The sequence below is a fragment of the Pongo pygmaeus genome, chromosome 16, assembly GCF_028885625.2.
Source record: "Pongo pygmaeus isolate AG05252 chromosome 16, NHGRI_mPonPyg2-v2.0_pri, whole genome shotgun sequence".
NCBI classification, from domain to species: Eukaryota; Metazoa; Chordata; class Mammalia; order Primates; family Hominidae; genus Pongo; species Pongo pygmaeus.
Genome location: NC_072389.2, coordinates 71,000,649 through 71,022,374, shown reverse-complemented (window position 1 = coordinate 71,022,374; position 21,726 = coordinate 71,000,649). Strand labels below are relative to the sequence as shown.

Genomic DNA, 21,726 nt, shown 5'->3' with positions numbered 1-21,726 from the left:
ATTATCATATAGCTATCATAGTAGGTGTGAAGTGGTGTGTCTGTGTTTTTGCATTTCCTTAATGACTAGTAATGTGCATCTTTTCCCGTGCTTATTGGCCATTTGTGTATATTATTTGGAGAAGTATATACTCAAGTTCTTTGTCCATTTTTTAATTGGGTTTGTCTTTTTGTTGTTGGGTTTTTTATATATTCTGGATATTATGATCCTTAGCAGATATATGATTTGCAAATATCTTCTCCCATTTTGTGAGTTATCTTTTCACTCTCTTTATAGTGTCCTTTGATACACAAAAGTTTTTGGTTTTGAAGAAGTCAAATTTTGTTTTTTGCTTTTGTTGTTTGTGCTTTTTGCTGTCTTAACTAAGAGATCATTGCCAAATCCAAAGTCATGAAGATTTACCCGCTATGTTTTCTTTTTCTTCTTCTTTTTCCTTTTCTCTTGAGAAACACATCTCACTACATTGCCCAGGCTGGTCTCAAACTTCTGGCCTCAAGCCATCCTCCTGAGTAGCTGGGATTACAGGGGCACACCACTGCACCTGGCCCCTGTTTTTTTCTAAGAGTTTTATAGTTTTAGCTTTTACATGTAGGTCTCTGATCCATTTTGAGTTAATTTTTTGTATATGGTATGATGTAAGGGTCCAACTTTATTCTTTTGCATGTGGATATCCAGTTGTCTCAGCACCAAATGTTGAAAAGACTATTTTTTCCCCATTGAATGGTCTTTGCAAAAAAGTCCCTGGCAATAGATTACTGGGTACATTTTTATGAGGCTAGTTCATTTCTGTCAGGGGATTTATTTTACTATCAAGCCTTTTGAAGGAGGGAGTGCTTTGCTAATGTTGAACTGACATTAACTCAGAAGAGATCCTCATCTTGACATTGTAGCTGTGTTCTCATTTTCATTTCTTTAAACATTTAGATCCATTCTTTTATATTATTTCCCTTTTTTATCACAGAATTCTAATGTTGGATTTTTTTTTTTTTACCCTTAATAGACAGATGTACAGAAGATTTTAAGAAATGCAAGGAAACTACCTGAAAAAACACAGACATTCTATAAGGTGAGACAGACAGAAGAGGATGTGCCCAAAATATATCGTTCACAATAGTAAAACTGTGAGATGGCAGTGTGAATATGGGCAGGGATTAGAGATGTATGACTTGTGCCTCCGTTTTTTCAAATAAACTCAGTAAAAGTGATAGGTCTGTTCCTTCCCTAAAATCCAAGAATTGGAAGAATTTAAATGGCCTAATTCTGTACAGGCGGAAGGTTTTTCTGTGTTGGGGCTGCTGTGAATGAATGACTGATGGAAGCAGCTGAGAGGACCTGTGGGTCATAGCCCTGAACTCTCATCACTCCTATATGGGTATCCAGGCCAACCCCAGGCAACCAATGTATGTGGCTTCCTGGATGGGGAATTGCTCAGAACATTTTTTTTTTTTTTTTGAGATGGAGTCGCACTCTGTTGCCCAGGCTGGAGTGCCATGGTGCGATCTTGGGTCACTGCAACCTCTGCCTCACGGGTTCAAGTGATTCTCCTGCCTCAGCCTCCTGAGTAGCTAGTACTACAGGCACGTGCCACCATGCCCAGCTAATTTTTGTTTTTTTGTTTTTGAGACAGAGTCTCACTCTGTCAGCTAGGCTGGAGTGCAGTAGCACGATCTCAGCTCACTGCAACCTCCACCTCCCGGGCTCAAACAATTCTCCTGCCTCAGCCTCCCAAGTAGCTGGGATTACAAGTGTGTGCCACCATGCCCGGCTAATTTGTGTATTTTTAGTAGAGACGGGGTTTGACCATGTTGGCCAGGCTGGTCTTGAACTCCTGACCACAGGTAATCCGCCCACCTCGGCCTCCCAAAGTGCTGGGATTACAGGCGTGAGCCACCGTTCCCGGCCTAATTTTTGTATTTTTAGTAGAGATGGGGTTTCGCCATGTTGGCCAGGCTGGTCTTGAACTCCTGACCTCAGGTGATCCACCCGCCTCAGCCTCCCTAAGTGCTGGGATTACAAGCATGAGCCACCCCACATGGCCACCCCAGAGCATTCTTATTGTACCAGAGACTCTGCTTCTAGGAATGATATCTAACATTATACATTTATGAATTGCAGAGGAGATGGCCCTGCAGAATCATATGTAGCTAATCCAGAACCATTGGTGAAGAGAATTTTAAGTTACAGGGGGTGGGGTAGAATGGGGAACATTTAGGTTTGCTCCTTGATTCTCCCCTATTGTTCTGGTGTTTGGCTGGAATTAAATTAAGTGCAGCATTAAGTATGTCATTTGTGTCTTAGCTTTCTAATTCTAAAATGTGGCACATACAGCCAGCCTCAGGCTAGCATCTTAACCGGAGAAGATACATGCTACTTTGTCTGGGTGTTATCTCATGACCTTTATGTCACTGTTGTCTTCAAACCTAATTATGTAGTAAGCTGGGGAAATAAAACAGCTTTAATCAGAGTTCAACTGGAGAGCTTCTCAGCCAGCCAGGCCCCTCCCTAACTGAAGCCCATAATCCACACAGTCCATCCTCCCTGCAGAGCTTCCTACAGTCATCAGCTGTTTACTCATGATGACACTTGTTTGGCCTTCTTCTTAACTTTCCACTTGTTTAACAGATGATAGTAGAAAGATGGTCAGAGAGCCCATTTCTCTTTTCTGGTTTTATATAATTCTACATATTAGAGCTCAAAAGGGCGTAGGGAAAGTGCTTCAGCCTCTGCAGTGGGTAAGGAAGGGGTTATTCTCCTCATTTTATAAATGAGGCCCTTGAGACCCAGAGAGGCTATACAACTTGCCCAGACCACTCCACTAAGGGGTTGTTGGGGTACTTCATATTTCTCTGCTTCTATCACTAACCAGCCTTTCTTTTTGTTGGTCTTTCCACTCTGACTCCTCCAGGGCCTCCTCTGAGCCTGTTTATTGTCTTAGCCTGAGGCCCCACCACAGTGGCATCAGAGGGTTAAGAGCCTTTTCAGATTGAGGGCAAGTCTTTTCCATACCTAAATAACAGGGGAAAAGTACTCCTCCTTAAAGTTAGGAGTACTGAAATGATAGATGCAAAGTGCTGACTACCACATGTGGCATAAATGCTCATTAACTGTGATGATAACGTTGTTTCATTCAGCTCACTGTCTTCCTTAGCCAGCTTCTGGTCACCTGCAGAGGAGCCACTTCCCAGTAAAACCATCACGTTCTTGTTACTGGCATCCCTAAATAAACATTTGTTCTCATATAAAATTGCCCCCTAAAGTTCAGTCAAGGAGAACTTATTCTAAGCTGAGCACTTAGAAAGTATGTGTTGAGAACACATTTCAGGAGCATTGGTGATTTTCTGTCTTGTTTCAGGAGCTGAACCGTTTGCGAAAGGCCGCTCTAGCCTTTGGTTTCCTGGACCTGCTGAAAGGGGTGGCTGACATGCTGGAAAGGGAATGCACACTGCTGCCTGACACAGCCCACCCTGATGCTGCATTCCAGCTGACCCACGCTGCCCAGCAGCTCAAGCTGGCCAGCACCGGCACCTCTGAGTATGCCGCTTATGACCAGAACATCACACCTTTGCACACGGACTTCTCTGGGAGCAGCACTGAAAGAATTTGAAACTGACTTTTGGAGCTTTCCTTCTTTTTTCATTTCAACTGAAAGTGATTTAGGTAAAAACCTTTCCAGTATGTTCACCTCTGGAATAGCCACCCAAAGACCTTCCTGAGGCTGCCTCAGAAACACCACTTGCTGTTTTGAATGACTCTACTAGTATGAGAAGGATGTGAAGGTGGTTGGCTGGTTGGGCTTTAACTTCCTGGGATTCATAATTTTTAAGCTTGGAAGACAGCTGCTGTTCCCATGATGGGCACATTTCCTGAGAAGCTTGAATGACTGATGAGCATAGAACACCCCTGCCTTCCTCAGGAAACCTGACCGGCAAGGGCTCTCTGGCTTCCTGAAAGCTTCGCCTCTTCTCTTGTTTATATCTCAACTGTAAGGGCATTTTCAAGCTTCTGTTCATGGAATGAGCAACTCAGACTGGGGCTTGCTGACTACAAACACACCACCACTAAGTTTCAGAACTTTCCTTAGAACTTGGGCAAAATGTGGTGGTAACTCTTAGGTGCTTTTGGTATCTCTTGAGATTCTAACTTTTAAAGAGCAACCATTAATGTGTAAAATGAGTCCTATTTCTTCAAGGGTTTTTTTTTTAATGAAAATAAAATATTTGATTTTCTAGAAAATGGTTTCACTGTGAAACTAAGGGTCCTTTGCTTTTGGTCTGTCTTATCACTTTAATGTAATTTCAACTTTCTAAGTGGCATAGATTCATAAATCATGAGGTTTCCTTATTTCTGACACTGATTAGGCCTCATTGCCTAAGCAAGGTTCTGGCTAGATAATCCTGACAGATCACCGATTCCAAAGTTAATTATGGTTCCAATTTATCAGCTAGCTTTATGACTTTGGGCAGCTTCTCAAGGCTTTGTCTGCATCATCAGTATTTTTCATTTGCATCACCTTCCATGTAACTCTCAGGCTTCAACCAGAGCAACGTTTTTGGTTTAACATGCTGAACTGCTACATAATATTTTGCCTGAACAAAGGACTTTATCACTAACAGAAAACCATTAGACTAAATTATCTTTAAGCACAGTCATTAGAATTTTGATTATAAATGTTTTAATAGAAATACACAATCTTTCACTTTCTCAGACAGCAATAAAGGGGTTTGTAACAATCACTAAGAATACAGAATTTTGCCACGAGGATGCAGCATAATCTACTGCAAAGCTGATCTGCCCAATTATACGTAGTCAGCTGCAAGAATATCAGAAATCAATAAAACAAGTATTGACAAGTGTTACAGACATGCAAAATACCCTTCAATGCAACGAATTTTTAAGAAATCAGCTAGCCTGTATTAATCAGATGTTTTAGGTCAAACCAAGTTTCCATCTTGGGCTCAGTGAAATAGTATTAACTCATTGAGTCTCCTTTCCCCCAGGAATGTTGGGAATGGCAGAACAGAAAGAGCTATCACTCCTTAAATTCTTTTATGCAAGTGTTACTCCAACACTTATTTTACTTGGTTTACTTGGGATGTATGAGAGGAAACTGATGTTTTTTACAATGGCCAACTGTATGTCTAAATTTTCAGTTCTCCTTTTTGTGAGTTTCCTGCCAGAAATCCTTGTTAAAGGATCAGCGGGTGTTCACCCCAAAGTTCTCGCTGTTTTCAGTGTCCTACTGCAGACAGGTTTAAAAAGCCAACTGAATAGCAGCAGAATGAAGTATTTTTGAGGACTATTCAAAAATGTACAGTCCCACCACTCACTAGAACAAGTACACAAGTAAAGGGACTCAGCCAGTGTAGGAGATGGAAGGCTGCCATTTTTTATGTTTGTGCACAGCCTGACAGTTTGGAGGTGTGTTTGGCCTACTCTAATGTTTCTAGTTTGTCAAAGGCTATACACTGTGTTACTGCCAGTTTGATCTACATACTGTGTTCCCTTTGGATCCCTGCTACCATTTGGACCTCATCTGTGTGTGTGTGTGTGTGTGTGGTTTGGTTTGAGACAGGGTCTTGCACTGTCACCCCAGCTGCAGTGCAGTGGCACAATCTCGGCTCACTGCAGCCTTGACCTCCTGAGCTCGGGATCCTCCCATCTCAGCTTCTTGAGTAGCTGGGACAACAGGTGTGTGCCACCACACCCAGCTAATTTTTTTATTTTTTCTAGAGATAGGGGTCTCACTGTGTTGCCCAGGCTGGTCTTGAACTCCTGGCTTCAAGCGATGCTCCCACCTAGGTGTCCCAAAGTGCTGGGATTACAGGTGTGAACCACATTCCTGGCTGAGTTTGGAACTTGTAATCTCATTGTTTTCTAAATAATGTTTCATTTTTCTTCAGTGTTGAAAATAGTTGATTTACTTAAGAGTGGCATGATCATGATGTTCCAAGATTCTGATTAGTTTCTTTCAAAGCATTCTGTGCCTCTTCAATGCCCACACTGCTGAGTACTATAATAATAGATGTTGTTAGGCCAAAGGATGTCAGATGTAAAACATGTTCTCTAGCCCCACTCTTAGAAACGTTTTATCAATGACTCAGTCTACTTGATTTTCAAAAAGTCAATGCCATCCCACTAAACAAGTAACCTCTTAGGTACAGAATAATTAATTCATGCCTGAGTCACTTTAACAGCCTTCTATAGAGTGACATAGTCTTGCTTTTTTTCACAAGCAATAGCTGAAAAGAACAAATCTCAACCGTAAGAACTGTCAGTACATTGTAGGGATAAAGCACTTTTTGAAAAAAATATCTCTGGCATGTATTAGACAGACTGAACATGAGATAGGGTTGGGGTGGGCTCAGCCTTTTGGTGTCATTAACTGAATACACAAGAATGAACCTCTCATCAGATACATGGAATCCATGTCATGCAAGTACTACAATAAGATAACAGTAAATTCAGGAATGTTACTGGGGAAAAGGAAGATAGCCTCACTGAGAATTTAATCATTTAACATTAAAAAAACTTTTACATTGGTACAAGAAAGTAAAACTGTAAGAATCAGATTAGGCTCAAACTGGCAAGAAGCCATCTCAATCTTTTTAGTGGATCTTTTTCTTTTTTTGTCCATAGCGCCGTCTGCGCTGTTTATAAAGGTGACGAAAATTTATGTATAAACCTGAAAAAGAAAAGAGGCCAATTAGAAATTAGAGTTTTTGTCTATTTATAACCAGAAGCTCTTGTGGCAGGGACAGTATCTAGCTGTCTGTCATATCCCACAGCAAAAAGCTTATTGCAGCAGCTCAGTAAGGAGTACAACTTAGAACAAATAACAATAGACACAAAGCAATTTTTCCCCAGTGGGTTTATTTATTTATTTTTATTTATTTATTTATTTTTTGCGACAGGGTCTCATTCTGTCACCCAGGCTGGAGTGCAGTGGCACAATCTCAGCTCACTGCAACCTTCGCCTCCCAGGTTCAAGCAATCCTCCTGCCTCAGCCTCCTGAGTAGCTGGGATTACAGGCATCCACCACCATGCCTGGCTAATTTTTTGTATTTTTAGTAGAGGTGGGGTTTCACCATGTTGGTCAGACTAGTCTCAAACTCCTGACCTCAAATGATCTGCCCAGCTTGGCCTCCCAAAGTACTGGGATTACAGGCGTAAACCACCACACCCAGCCTCCTGGTGGGTTTAAAACACTTTTTTCCCTTATAAAATTTTCAAACACGCAAAAGATGAAATCATTGTACAGTGAACACCTAGATTTACTGCTTTTTACTACATTGGCTGTATCACATCCCTATTCGTCTATCCCTCTAGCCATCTCATTTTTTATGCACTTCAATGTTAAGTTGCAGATATCAATACACCTCACCCCCCCAATTCTTCAGGTAGGTATAGTTCAATATTCTTTCTTTCTTTTACAGTAAAATTTACATACAATGAAATGCACAAATCTAAAGTGCAGAAACAACCTAATTTTTAATTCAAGGCTACTCAATCAAGAACATGGCCAGGCGTGGTGGCTCACGACCGTAAAAGCACTTCGGGAGGCCAAGGTGGGTGGATCACCTGAGGTCAGGAGTTCGAGACCAGCCTGGCCAATATTGTGACACCCCATCTCTACTAAAAATACAAAAATCAGCCAGGCATGGTGGCAGGTGCCTGTAATCACAGCTACTCTGGAGGCTGAGGCAAGAGAATTGCTTCAACCCGGGAGGCGGAAGTTGCAGTGAGCCAAGATCGTGCCACTGCACTCCAGCCTGGGCAACAGAGCAAGACTCTGTCTCAAAAAAAAAACAAAAAAAACTAAAAAGTCCTTTGACCTATATACAAATGTTAACTGGCTGTTTACACTGCTTCAAAATTATAAATGTGAATTTAGGATTTATTTCATTATAAAGAATAAGAAAAGAGCAACTACATATTCACTATAAGCAAACCAGATATGAACATAAAATCTTGCAAATTACAGTATACAACAATATAAACAACACAAAGAAAGATACTAAGGCAATGTACTTTAAAATATTTCTACCCCTCTACCCTGTTTACTAAAATATTTAAAATGTCTTTTGAATATTTATTCCTCTTTATCTTATGCCCATTTCATGGGGCCTAGTTATACTGAATTTATACAGTAATAAAGGTAAAAAGCTGTCTTTAATGAGTACATTTTCTGAACTAAGGGTTCCTCTCTTCAAGGGCAAAACATTTTAATATTTTTGGTTGGCAATATTTCTGAAATGGATTATAACCTTTGCTGAAACAGAAAAAAAGAAATAAATTTTAAACTTTTGCAAATGATGCGGGCCTACAATGTATACTATTTAACCGTACATCTGCCATGCACTGGCACACTAAGGGGCTCCTAATACTATGGTATAAGTCTCTCCTCCCCCAACACTAAATGACCAAGACCACTGAGCTTTCTGGCTTCCTGGGCTTACCTTGGGTGGTCTTCCTCTCACTGTCTGGGGTAGCAAGCCGTGACAATGATCCCAACAACCTCTACCTCCTGTTATTTCATACCTTTGTGTAGTCCCTTCCCATGTTATACTGGGTTGGTCTGTGTGATGATTTGTCACTTCTGAGATTAGGCACTGTGGCTTCTGGCTCTCTCTCTCTAACCAATTGCTCTGGGGGAAGCCATGCCATGAGTAGCCATATGGAGACGGGCTATGGCAAGAAACTGAAGCTTCCTGTCAACAGCCACAAGAGTGAGCTTGGAGCAGAACCTCCAGCCCCAGTCAAGTCTACAGAAACTGCAGCCCCAGCTGACAGCCTAACTGAAACCTCATGAGACCCTGAGCCAGTACCACCCAGCCAGGCTGCTTCCTGACCTTCAGAAACTATGTGAGATAATAACTGTTTATTGTTTTCAGCTGCTAAGTTTTGGGGTCATTTTTTACACAGCAATAGAGAACTAATATACTATTGTTGCATCCTTCTGTGGCTAGGAGACTGGACAGTTATATTTATTTAGGGCCACCTTAAGTCTTTTGTGAAATAAAGCAAGGAGAAATACATAAATTACCACTAAAATGTATCAGAACTTTAAAGAGTCCTTATAGTTAGGAGCTTGTCTTATCCTTAAACATGTGAAGTTCTATGTATGATAATCAGTGTTTTCTCCTCTCAAATATATTTAATGACAAAATTCCTTTCATTCTGTTTTTATGTTCTTAGTTGTCATATTAAAATCAATAAGTATTAAATAGTCTGCTCTTAAAAGGAAAAAATCGTTTTTCTCAAATTGTATTTAATCTACATATAAGAATGTATGTATTTTCACATCTATGTACAGAGTATAGATAATATGGGTAGAATCATGTATAGCTGCATTTAGAAATTACCAAATATTGATTACTAATAAATTTTTTTTTTTTTTGAGACAGAGTCTCGCTCTGTCACACAGGCTGGAGTGCAGTGGCACAATCTCGGTTCATTGTAACCTCTGCCTCCTGGGTTCAAGCGATTCTCCTGCCTCAGCCTCTCAGGTAGCCGGAATTACAGGGGTGCGCCACCATGCCCAGCCAATTTTTGTATTTTTAGTAGAGACAGGGTTTCGCCACATTGGCCAGGTTGGTCTCGAACTTCTGACCTCAAGTGATCAGCCCACCTCAGCCTCCCAAAGTGCTGGGATTACAGGCATGAACCACCATACCTGGCCTCTAATAAAAATTTAACAACAACAAAAAATCCTTATAGTTAGGAAGCCTTTTAAATTTGTCATATTTGTAATAATTTAGGTTTCTTTCTTTTTCCCTTCTGTTTAGTTCTTAGTTTATAAAGGCAGGAATTTATGATTTTATATAAACATAAATTAATAAGTCAGCAGGTTTTCCATGAGGAGCAGGGGACTTTCCTATTGTGAGGTGGAAGGCTTTACGACAACCCTTGGCTGCTCAGAGGCCTTTATTCCCTTCTTCCTTGCTGCTGGTTGTCTTATCACCTCTATAAACTCTGGATGAGGAATGTGCTACTGAAATTAGTAAAAGTGGGAGCTTCTTAGTCTATTTTAAAAGAGCTCCTTACTTTTTTTTTTTAATTTTTATTTATTTATTTATTTTTGAGACAAAGTCCCGCTCTGTCGCCCAGGGTGAAGTGCAATGGTGCAATCCCAGCTCACTGCAACCTCTGCCTCCCGGGTTCAAGCAATTCTCCTGCCTCAGCTTCCTGAGTAGCTGGGATTACAGGCACCCGCCACCACACCCAGCTAATTTTTGTATTTTTAGTAGAGACGGGTTTCACCATGTTGGTCAGGCTGGTCTCAAACTCCTGACCTCGTGATCTGCCTGCCTCAGCCTCCCAAAGTGCTGAGATTACAAGCGTGAGCCACCATGCCTGTCCCCTTACATTGTTTTAAACAAGAAATATCTTATGGTATATTCCCAATCGCCAAGAGCACTTAAAGAACATAATTTAACCGCTGGAGATTTAGAAAAGAAATATTTCCTTACCATAGCATATTCCCCTAGTGGGTCTGATTTTGCAAAGTAATCATTCTCTAATTCTAACTCAAAAGAATTCTCACATGGACTTTACATTTCTGAATGATTTAATTCTACTCTCTAAGAAGTGACAAGAAAAAGTCTGTATTAAAGAATCAATACTTACCTAAAAATATCATTATAAGATAAATCTGAAGAAAAAAGGAAAATCTAACTTTAATTTTCACTGGATATGGCAATGTGAAACTGAATCGTCCGGTCTCATTGAATATTGGAATGGACTGAATCACTGAGACAGCTGAAAACAGAAACAAGAACTTGTTAGAAGCAAATGAAACAGTCACATCTAACGACAGGAACTTCCAGCCCTAGTACTCTAAAGTTTCAGTTCTGGGTGTGCTGGAAAGGCTTCCTCCTCCCTTTGTACAGAAAGCTCATGCCTCTCCTTTTTTTCCCCTAGTTTTCTAAGAGATCAGCCTCCAACCTGTCAACAGAGAGACAGATGAGGAAGTCATGGCAGTGGGCTTCTTCTATTCTATAAAATGGAGAGGAAAATCCCTAGCTGACTTACGTACGAGATGTTTGTCAGAATAAAATAAAGTCATCAGTAAGAACCCCCTTTGGAATACTAAAAGCATCATACAAATGGGAAGCATACAGGACATAACCACCTGGCTTTCCAATGTTACAAAATGAGCTACTTTTCTGGAACAGTCTGGGTACCAGGAGTATCATGGAGGGAAACCCATGGAAAGAAATCCCTGAAAAGTCCAACATTTCCATTTATTGGACTAAGGCCGGGGAAGAAAGGACTGGTCTCTCAGCCTCTGGGTACCCCCTGGAGCTAAGCTATGAAAGGTAAGAGTCCCTGAGAGTACCTTCCGCCAAACATCCCAGTGGATATAAGGGAATCCACAGAGTGTAACGAAGCCATGTGAGCACCTTCCAATCCATGTCAATGCACGTCAGCATGTAGAAGGAGTACCTATTGAAAATAAATGATTCCAATGTGAAAAGCCACTTCAGGTTCTGAATGCAACCTTAGAATATCATTTAAATAGAAGAATTATATTTCTCAGCCACCATCGCTTCTTCAGAACAGAATTATAATGCTGGCTATCAACCCATAAACTCCTGTCACACTGTGCCCTAAATTTTCAAAGGATCTGAACACTCTTTAATGGCAGACTAAGTTTAGGTCTCAAAGGAACCCTCTTTATTCAGTATACGGACTGGATACTCAGATGTTTTTTGGCTTTATTCCTAGTGCCGATCTACATTCCCGGTGGGTAAGGATATTAGATACTTTATTTCTGGATAAGTGAGTTGTTACCAAAATTAAAGTATACAGAAGACCTCTAATCTAGAATCAGACATACGCTATTTTAAAAGACATCCCTTGAGAAAATAAATGTTCCTTCTCAAACAGTACACATTGCATTAAGGACCCATAATCTGATCCTTTTATAGCTCGTAAGTGTGATAATTGGATTTTCACTCTCCTGTGTGAGATGTGCTTCCCTCAAACCTTGTTACATCAGCACATTACCCGTCTGATTTGAAAAACATAGGACCTATAATCTGTTTTACCTTTGTATTAAGGCTATTAGAGGGTACACTGTGTGCCATGGGACACAGACCATGGTTAAGACACAATTTAAGGCTGCTATGGCCTGTTCTCTCTCTCAACTAGCAACTTTGTCAAAATACCACCAAACCTGGAGCTGAGGAGTTCATTTGCAAAATCCTTGCTCCAACTGACTGAAAGGGAAGAAATATGGAGTGTGTATGGTCTGGTAAAGAAGAATACATCTACTTTAACTAGATCCATTTCTTAAAAGATATTTATTCTACTAACAACCGAGAACGGGAAAATTGGGTTAGAGGCCATTTCAAACTTCAAAAATCTTGTGGTATAAGATTCATTCTATCATCCCTTGTAGAAATTTAGTCTTAAACTAGTTCTATCCAACCTGGATTGCTCCTTCAACCTCATGTTTCTTCAGCTCTTTCAAGAATTTTTCCATGTGGATGGGTCCTCTCTTTCCAAGACTGCAAGATCCTGAAGTCATGGTAAGATGAGTCTTCCCTTTCTCTGGTTCTCCTCTTCTGCTCCCTAGTATCCAGTTTGGTATTATGATCCAATGACGGCTTTTAAAAAATCTGTCTCAACTTTGCAGAGTGCATAAGTGCAACCAGAATTCTCCACATATGTAATCTTAGTCCCAAACCAAATGAGACTCTGGCTAAGATAACAACTCCCTCAAGAACAGAGCTGCTGCAAACAGGGAGAAGCATTCAAACACCACCCTGGCATTTCTACCCACCTGAAAATTTCAATTGCACTCCACAAATAAAACACAAAGAAAACCACAGCTTTGTTCTGCATTTCTTCCATGGTGCCAAAGATGATAAACAAAATAAAATTTCTTCCAAGAAGCTATTAGAAAGACCCAAAAGAGAGAAAAAAGTTAATAAAATATATGTAAAGTTATAGAAATGTGTTATCTGAAATCTAACTCCACTAAATGCAAGGCAAATAGAAAAGATTGAGCTCAACCAGTTTAATCCTGCTCCAGTTCTGGAACAAGTACAGTGCCCAAACCAGTCTTTGTGACTAGACAGGTACAGTATTTTGTGTGTGTAACTATATCATACATCATTTCTTTAAAATACACACACATATTCAAACACAGTCTAAAGAATACTGCCAAATAAACATTTGAGTTTACATAACCCAAGTTAAGAAATAGAGCACTACAAACGTGGGACCCCTATAAGTAACTACCATCATGCGTTAATCATCCATGGCTTTTCTTTTTTTTTGAGACAGGGTCTCGCTCCGTCACCCAGGCTGGAGTGCAGTGGCGCAATCATGGCTCACTGCAGCCTTGAACTTCTGGGCTCAAGCAATCCTCCCACTTTCAGCCTCTCAAGTAGCTGGGATCACAGGTGTGTGTACTACCACACTGGCTAATTTTATTTTTTTGTAGAGACGGGGTCTCATTGTGTTGGCCAGCCTTGCTCAAACTCTTGGGCTCAAGTGATCCTCTTGCCTCAGCCTCCCAGAGTGCCTGGATTATAGGCATGAGCCACTGTGCCTGGCCCATGGCTTTTCTTTATGGATTACTGCTTGTGTATGTATTCCTGAACAGTATATTGTTTCATTTTGCCTGTTTTAAAACTTTTTGAAATCATTCTATATGTATTATTCTGTGACTTCTTACTCAGGGTTACGGGCCAGAGACTCATCTATGTTTTTTTGTTTTTGTTTTTTTTGAGACAGAGTCTCGCTCTGTTGTCCAGGCTGGAGTGCAGTGGCGCGATCTCGGCTCACTGCAAGCTCCGCCTCCCAGGTTCATGCCATTCTCCTGCCTCAGCCTCCCGAGTAGCTGGGACTACAGGCGCCCGCCACCACGCTCGGCTAATTTTTTCTATTTTTTAGTAGAGACGGGATTTCACCATGTTAGCCAGGATGGTCTCGATCTCCTGACCTCGTGATCCGCATGCCTCGGCCTCCCAAAGTGCTGGGATTACAAGCATGAGCCACTGCGCCCGGCCAAGACTCATCTATGTTGATGCATGTGACTATAGTCCACTCATTTTCACGTGGCAAGCCATTCCAATATACGATAGACATTCTATTCTTCATAGATATCTGGGTTGTCTGTTTCTGGGTTTTATTCTGTTCCCGTGGTCTATGTGACTATCTTTGTACCATATAATGTGGTATTAGCTACTAAATCTTTATACTGTCTTGATTTCTTATGGGGTAAGTCCCCAATTTGAGCTCTTCTTTAGAGAATACTCTCGACCCTTTGCTTTTTTCCCCCATTTTAAAAATTGTGGTAAAATACACATAACAGCCGGGTGCGGTGGCTCACGCCTGTAATTCCAGCACTTTGGGAGGCCGAGGCAGGCAGATCACTTGAGGTCAGGAGTTCGAGACCAGCCTGGACAACATGGTGAAACCCCATCTCTATTAAAAATACAAAAATTAGCCAGGCGTGGTGGCAGGTGCCTGTAGTCCCAGCTACTTGGAAGGCTGAGGTAGCAGAATCGCTTGAACGTGGGAGGCGGAGGTTGCAGTGAGCCAAGGTCACACCACTGCACTCCAGCCTGGGCAACAGAGCAAAACATCATCTGAAAAAAAAAAAAAATACACAGAACATAAACTTTACCATCTTAATCATTTTTTAAGTGTTTAGTTGAGTGGTATCAAATACATTCATTATGTTGTGCAACCATAATCACCATCCATCTCCACAACTCTTTTCATCTTGTAAAATAGAAACTATGACCCATTGCCGGGCACAGTGGCTCCCGTCTGTAATCCCAGCACTTTGGGAGGCCGAAGCAGGTAGATCACCTGAGGTCAGGAGTTCGAGACCAGCCTGGCCAACATGGGAAACCCCATCTCTACTAAAACTACAAAAATTAGCTGGGCATGGTGAGGGGCACCTGTAATCCTAGCTACTCAGGAAGCTGAGGTAGGAGAATTGCGTGAACCCAGGAGGCAGAGGCTGCAGTGAGCCTAGATTGTACCACTGCACTCCAGCTTGGGCGACAGGGCGAGACTGTCTCTCTGAAAAAAAAAAAAAAAAAGAAACTATGACCCATTAAACAATAACCCCCCATTCAGCCAGCCCCTGGCAAACACCATTCTACTTTCTGTCTCTATGATTTTGACTATTTTAAGTACCCCATGTAAGCAGAATCATCTAGTATTTGACTTTCTGTGACTGGCTTATTCCACTTAGCATAGTTTCCTTAAGGTTCATTCACGTTGTAGCATACAAGAGAATTTCCTTCATTTTTAAGGCTACATAATATCCCATTGTATGTGTATAACAGTCATTCTTATCCATTCATCTGTAGATGAACACTTGGGTTGCTTGCACATTTTAGCTATTGAAAATGATGCTACTATCCTGGATGGCCCTTTGTTTTTTCAAAAAGCTTCAGAATTTTCTCCTCACATTCCAAAATTTTTTAGACTGTGATTGGAACTGTATTGAATCTACAGGGAAATATGAGAACTAACAATATTATAATATTGAGTCTTATAATTCAAGAAAATTACGTCTGTATATTTACTTTTTGTGCTCTCTATTCCTTCCTGTATCTCAAACAGTTCACTAATTTTCTCTTCAGCTATGTCTAATCTACAACACAAACTATCCATTAAATTTTTATTTATTTATTTTTTTAGAGACAGGGGTCTCACTCTGTTGCCCAAGTTGGAGGGCAGTGGCACAATCACAGCTCACTGCAACATCGAACTCCTGCACTCAAGGAATCCTTCTGTCTCAGCCTCCCAAGTAGTGGGAATATGGGTGCACATCACCATGCCTAGCAAATTTTTATTTTTTTAACAAATGGGGTCTCACTATGCTGCCCAGGCTGGTCTCAAGCTGCTGGCCTCAAGCAATCCTCCTGCCCCAGCTTCCCAAAGTGTGGGGATTACAGAAATGAGCCACCATGGCTGGCTGTAAATTTTAAAGTTTGATTATTGTACTTTTCATTAATACAAGTTTTTAAGAAGTACTGCCTTCATCTACACAAGGTGGGAGGAGACCACGTACATTTCTAACTAAGGAGACTGAAGGTAGGTTTTTCACTCCTGCCTGAGAGTCAAATTTCCCTAGTCTTAAAGCTCTTTATAACTGTGTGATTTCATAAGGATATTATAAAAAATGAAAAAGACCTGAAATAGTAAAAGTCTACTTTGGTAAATATCCCTGGGGTTTTAAATGTTCTTTCTTGTTCAGGTAAAATGATGCTATTCCTGTACAAACAGGTGTTTTTACTAATTGAGACTTCTTAGCAAAATGTAACATACAGATATGGTTTGGCTGTGTCCCCATTCAAATGTCAGCTTGAATTGTATCTCCCAGAATTCCCACACGTTGTGGAAGGGACCCAGGGGGAGGTAACTGAATCATGGGGGCCAGTCTTCCCGTGCTATTCTCATGTTAGTAAATAAGTCTCACGAGATCTGGTGGGCTTATCAGGGGTTTCCACTTTTGTTTCTTCCTCATTCTCTCTTGCCACTGCCATGTAAAAAGTGCCTTTCGCCCTGCACCACAATTGTGAGACCTTCCCCAGCCACATGGAACTGTAAATCCAATTAAACCTCTTTCTTTTGTAAATGGCCTGGTTTCAGGTATGTCTTTATCAGCAGTGGGAAAACAGATTAATACAGTAAATTGGTACCAGTAAAGTTGGATGTTGCTGAAAAGATACCCGAAAATGTGTAAGTGACCTTGGAACTGGGTAACAAACAGAGGTTGGAACAGTTTGGAGGGCTCAGAAGAAGACAGGAAAACGTAGGTAAGTTTGGAACCTTGCAGAGATTTGTTGAATGGCTTCGACAAAAATGCTGATAGTGGTATGAACAATTAAGTCCAGGCTGAGGTAGTCTCAGATGGAGATGAAGAACCTCTTGGAAGCAAAGGTGAACTGGAGCAAAGGTGACTCTTGTTATATTTTAACAAAGAGACTGGCAGCAATTTTGCCCCTGCCCTAGAGATCTGTAGGACTCTGAACTTGAGAGAGATGATTTAGGGTATCTGGCAGCAGAAATTTCTAAGCAGAAAAGCATTCAAGGGGTGACTTGGGTGCTGTTAAAAGCATTCCGTTTTAAAGGAGAAACAGCATAAAAGTTTGGAAAATTTGCAGCCTGATGATTCAGTAGAAAAGAAAAACCCATTTTTTGAGGAGAAACTCAAGCTGGCTGCAGAAATTTGCATAAGTAGCAAGGAGCCTAATGTAATCCCCAAGACCATGGGGAAAATGTAACCAGACCATGTCAGAGGCCTTCACGGCAGTCCCTCCCATCACAGGCGTGAAGGCCCAGGGTCCCCGTGCTGTGTGCAACCTAGGGATTTGGTGCCCTGTGTCCCAGCTGCTCCAGCCTTGGCTGAGAGGGGCCAATGTACAGCTCAGGCTGTGGCTTCAGAGGGTGCAAGCCCCAGGCCTTGGCAGCTTCCACGTGGTGGTGAGCCTGTGGGTGCAGAGAAGTCAAGAATTGAGGTTTGGGAACCTCCACCTAGATTTCAGAAGATGTATGGAAATGCCTGGATGCCCAGGCAAAAGTTTGCTGCAGGGATGGGGCCCTCATGGAGAACCTCTGCTAGGGCAGTAAGGAAGGGAAACATGGGGTTGGAGCCCCCACACAGAGTCCCTACTGGGGCACTGCCTAGTGGAGCTGTGAGAAGAGGGCCGCCATCCTCCAGACCCCAGAATGGTAGATCCACTGACAGTTTGCACCATGCACCTGGAAAAGCCGCAGACACTCAATGCCAGCCAGTGAAAGCAACCGGGAGGGAGGCTGCTCCCTGCAAAGTCACAGGAGTGGAGCTGCCTAAGACCATGGGAACCCACCTCTTGCATCAGCGTGACCTGGATGTGACACCTGGAGTCAAAGGAGATCATTTTGGAGCTTTAAAGTTTGACTGCCCCACTGGATTTCAGACTTGCATGGGCACTGTAGCCCCTTTATTTTGGCCAATTTCTCCCATTTGGAATGGCTGTATTCACCCAGTGCCAGTACTCCCCTTGTGTCTAGGAAGTAACTAGTGTGCTTTGATTTTACAGGCTCAAAGGCAGAAGGGACTTACTTGCCTTGTCTCAGATGAGACTTTGGACTGTGGACTTTGGGGTTAATGCTGAAATAAGACTTTGGGGGACTGTTAAGAAGGCATGATTGGTTTTGAAATGTGAGGGTATGAGATTTGGAGGGGCCACGGCTAGAATGATATGGTTTGGCTGTGTCCCCATTCAAATCTCAACTTTAATTGTATCTCCCAGGATTCCCACGTGTTGTGGCAGGGACTTAGGGGGAGGTAAATGAATCAGTGCGGCCAGTCTTTCTCACGCTATTCTCGTGATAGTGAATAAGTCTCACGAGATCTGATGGGTTTATCAGGGGTTTCTGCTTTTGCTTCTTCCTCATTCTCTCTTGCCGCCACCATGTAAGAAGTACCTTTCGCCCTCCACCATGATCGTGAGACCTTCCCAGCCACGTGGAACTGTAAGTCCAATTAAACCTCTTTCTTTTGTAAATTGCCCAGTCTCGGGTATGTCTTTATGAGCAGCATGAAAATGGACTAATACACACACCCACTAGACAAATAATGGGACCTTCCATTACCCATCCTTCAGCTTAACTATTCAATACCTGGATCAGAGAAGGCAGCACCGGTGACGTAGTGACTCCAATTGCTGCATTGATAGTTTCCACAACTGCCAGCATCTGGCAGAAATACATCATGTCAGCCACAGTATGGAATGTGTCATAGAAGGACTCTATAGGCAAAAATATACATTAAGGGTGAATCAGTTGGTAAATTCCAACAGAACTATTTCTCAAACTAGATCACTCCTTTCGTGAACAGAACTGTAGGAAAGGAATAACAAACATCCAGTCAGATATGAGTTTCTTACTTAACTAAGCAGGAAGGGTGCAGGCCACTGGGGTCATGAATAGTAAGCTCTACCAGTTACCAGAAAGTTAACACGTACACCTTATATGCCTTTCTCTTTTTTTTTTGAGATGGAGTCTCACTCTGTCACCAGGCTGCAGTGTAGTGGCACGATCTCGGCTCACTGCAACCTCCGCCTCCTGGATTCAAGTGATTCTCCTGCCTCAGTCTCCCAAGTAACTGGGACTACAGGCACGCACCACCACGCCCAGCTAATTTTTGTACTTTTAGTAGAGACGGGGGTTTCACCATGTTGACCAGGATGGTCTTGATCTCTTGACCTCGTGATCTGCCCACCTCGACCTCCCAAAGTACTGGGATTACAGGCGTGAGCCACCACACATAGCCACCTTTCTAAATTTTTTTAGGAGTCAAGGTCTTGCTCCATCACCCAGTCTAGAGTACAGTGTCATGATCATGGCTTACTGCAGCTTCAACCTCCTGGGCACAAGAGATCCTCCCACCTCGGCCTGTTAAAGTGCTGAGATTACAGGTATGAGCTACTACACCTGGTCCATACTTTCATTATCAGGTAGAAAAATCCTCTCCCATTACTCTTTCTTCTCCTAAATTTTATTACCTATTTATTCATCAAATAAAGTTTCAGAATACTTTAGATCAAATTCTCAAAAATTTCCCATTGGCATTTACCAATGGAATGCCACTGGTCAAAGCCAGAATCTGCTAAACACACAAATTAATTTAAGAAGAACTAATATCTTTATGATACTCTTTTTATTCTGTTTTAGAATAGTTCATTTTAGAACGTATTTAGGCTCCAAAAGGGTGAGAACCCTTTTGGCCTTGCATAACTTTGGCACTGGAAGTATCACATCAATTGATTTAGTTGTTAGTGAACATTTTTACAAAAGGATTCTAGCCCAAGATGTGGCTCTGGCTAGCTATGGATGTGAACCATTTTTGACCATCTCTAGGCCTATATTTTATTACCTGTTAAATGGAAAGAATACCAGTCAGCTTATTTCACAAGGCCATGGATATAACAGCTATGAAAGCACAACAAAAAGTAGAGGGTGCTGCACAAATGCAGGGGTTATTATTAACATCAAAGGCAGAGAGTGCTCCCTTTGGTGAATACTGGGTCAAACTACTGAGAAAGGGAAAATTAATCCAAAAATGTCTTACTTGCCTTTTCCCAAGATACAGAATCGCACAGTCAGGTTGACAAAGATCCAGGAGAATCCCAAGAATTGCACAAGATTATACATAAACAGGTATCCTTTCCTTAAGTTTGTAAGAGCTGTAAAGCAAAGCAAAGCAGTAAGCTATTAAAAGCAATAGTCCCAGCAGGAGACAGGTGTATGAGGCATATCTGGATGACTTCAACCCTTTTTCCTTCCTGAATGCTCCTAAGCCCCCACACAAATACCTGGTCCACGTCCTCACCAGCCTGGGCTCCTACTCCCACAGAGAAACATACAAGGAACATTGCTCTCCAGCGTGTATTTTCAGCAGGACTTCCTTTCCCAGCCTTGAAGAATAGGTATACAGACATAACAAACCCAAGAAAAAAAATTACCCCTGGTGTGATATTATGATATGTGTATATGTATATATAGGTTTTCAGCCACGGTTTCTGGCTCATAACTCCCACAGCCCTTGTTACAGTTTTTTGTTATAATGTTGGGACACTTTAGGCCTCAGAAAACAGAATCTCCCTCTATGGCCTTCCCTGCCTTCCTTTCAGCTGCCCAAGGCACGACTCTAATCTGATTGTGGGTCCTAAGACCCTCATTCCAGAGAGGGTCTTGCCTCATACTCTGGAAGAGGGAACACTGCACAGAGAGGCTGAGAAGAATCTGAACAGACAGGCCTTGCTGGGTTTAGGTCAGACCCTTTTTGTCCAATCACATTTCAACACAGTTCAACACGCTTCAGTCATGCCTATCCAATGAAGTCTCCATAAAAGGCCCAAGGGGACAGGGTTTAGTCAGCTTCCAGACAGCTGAACACATGGAGGTTACTGGAGGGTGGCACACCTGGGGAAGGCATGGAAGCTCCGCGCCACTTCCTCCATACTTCCTCCTAATCTCTTCATCTGTATCCTTCATAATATCCCTTATAATAAACGAACGAACGTGTTTCCCTGAGTTCTGTGGAGCCACGCTAGCAAATCAATCAAACCCCAGGAATGGGTTGTGGGAACCGTAATTTACAACCTACTGGTCACAAGTTCTGGAGGCCCAGACTCGGGACAGGCTGGGGGCAGGGGGGGGTCTTGGGGACTGAGCCTTCCATCTGTGGGAATCTGATGCTGGGGGCAGGGGGTGTCTTGGGGACTGAGCCCTCCATCTGTGGGAATCTGATGCTATCTCTAGGTAAACAGTGTCAGAATTGAATCAGAGGGCATCCAGCTGGTGTCTGCTGCAGAACTCATTGCTTGCTTGGTGTGTGGGGGAAAAAACCCACACACTTGGTCACAGAAGTCTTCTGTGTTGATTGTTGTTGAGTAAGAAAATAGAAAAAAGCAGTTGAGTGTTGTAGTGTTGTATTTTTTCCATAACACCTGGCAAAAAAATGAGTGGCCATCTGAAGAGGCATTACAACAAGGAAATAAAGATTTCCTCAGCTCCTGCTCAATTTTTTTTTTTTTTTTTTTTTTGAGACACAGTCTTGCTCTGTCACCCAGGCTGGAGTGCAGTGGCACAATCTCAGCTCACTGCACGCTCCACCTCCCAGGTTCAAGCAATTCTCCTGCCTCAGCCTCCCGAGTAGGTGGGATTACAGGCACCCGCCACCACGCCCCGCTAATTTTTGT

General features: G+C 42.1%; 2 protein-coding genes and 1 non-coding gene across 14 annotated transcripts in view; 2 read left to right on the top strand and 1 right to left on the bottom strand.

Annotated features, from left to right (window-relative positions):
• The window catches only part of INTS14 (integrator complex subunit 14), a 32,085-nt gene extending 27,852 nt beyond the window's left edge, over positions 1-4,233 (top strand). For all 12 annotated transcript variants that reach the window (XM_054450232.2, XM_054450231.2, XM_063652296.1 and 9 more), the window contains 2 exons: positions 1,001-1,066; positions 3,353-4,233. In XM_054450232.2, the coding sequence (XP_054306207.1) occupies positions 1,001-1,066; positions 3,353-3,604 (318 nt within the window). In that variant the 3' untranslated portion in view covers positions 3,605-4,233. The remainder of the gene's footprint in view (positions 1-1,000; positions 1,067-3,352) is intronic.
• A 422-nt stretch (positions 4,234-4,655) lies between these two features.
• Positions 4,656-21,726, bottom strand: part of HACD3 (3-hydroxyacyl-CoA dehydratase 3) — a 48,015-nt gene continuing 30,944 nt past the window's right edge. The window contains exons 6-11 of the mRNA XM_054450234.1: positions 20,098-20,208; positions 18,644-18,771; positions 12,789-12,901; positions 11,340-11,446; positions 10,628-10,759; positions 4,656-6,682 (exon numbers count right to left, since the gene is read on the bottom strand). Coding sequence (XP_054306209.1) covers positions 6,606-6,682; positions 10,628-10,759; positions 11,340-11,446; positions 12,789-12,901; positions 18,644-18,771; positions 20,098-20,208 — 668 coding nt within the window. The 3' untranslated portion in view covers positions 4,656-6,605. The remainder of the gene's footprint in view (positions 6,683-10,627; positions 10,760-11,339; positions 11,447-12,788; positions 12,902-18,643; positions 18,772-20,097; positions 20,209-21,726) is intronic.
• Positions 11,920-12,020, top strand: LOC129014928 (small nucleolar RNA U13). Its single transcript, XR_008494446.1, has one exon. It is a non-coding gene; the product is annotated as a small nucleolar RNA U13 (small nucleolar RNA).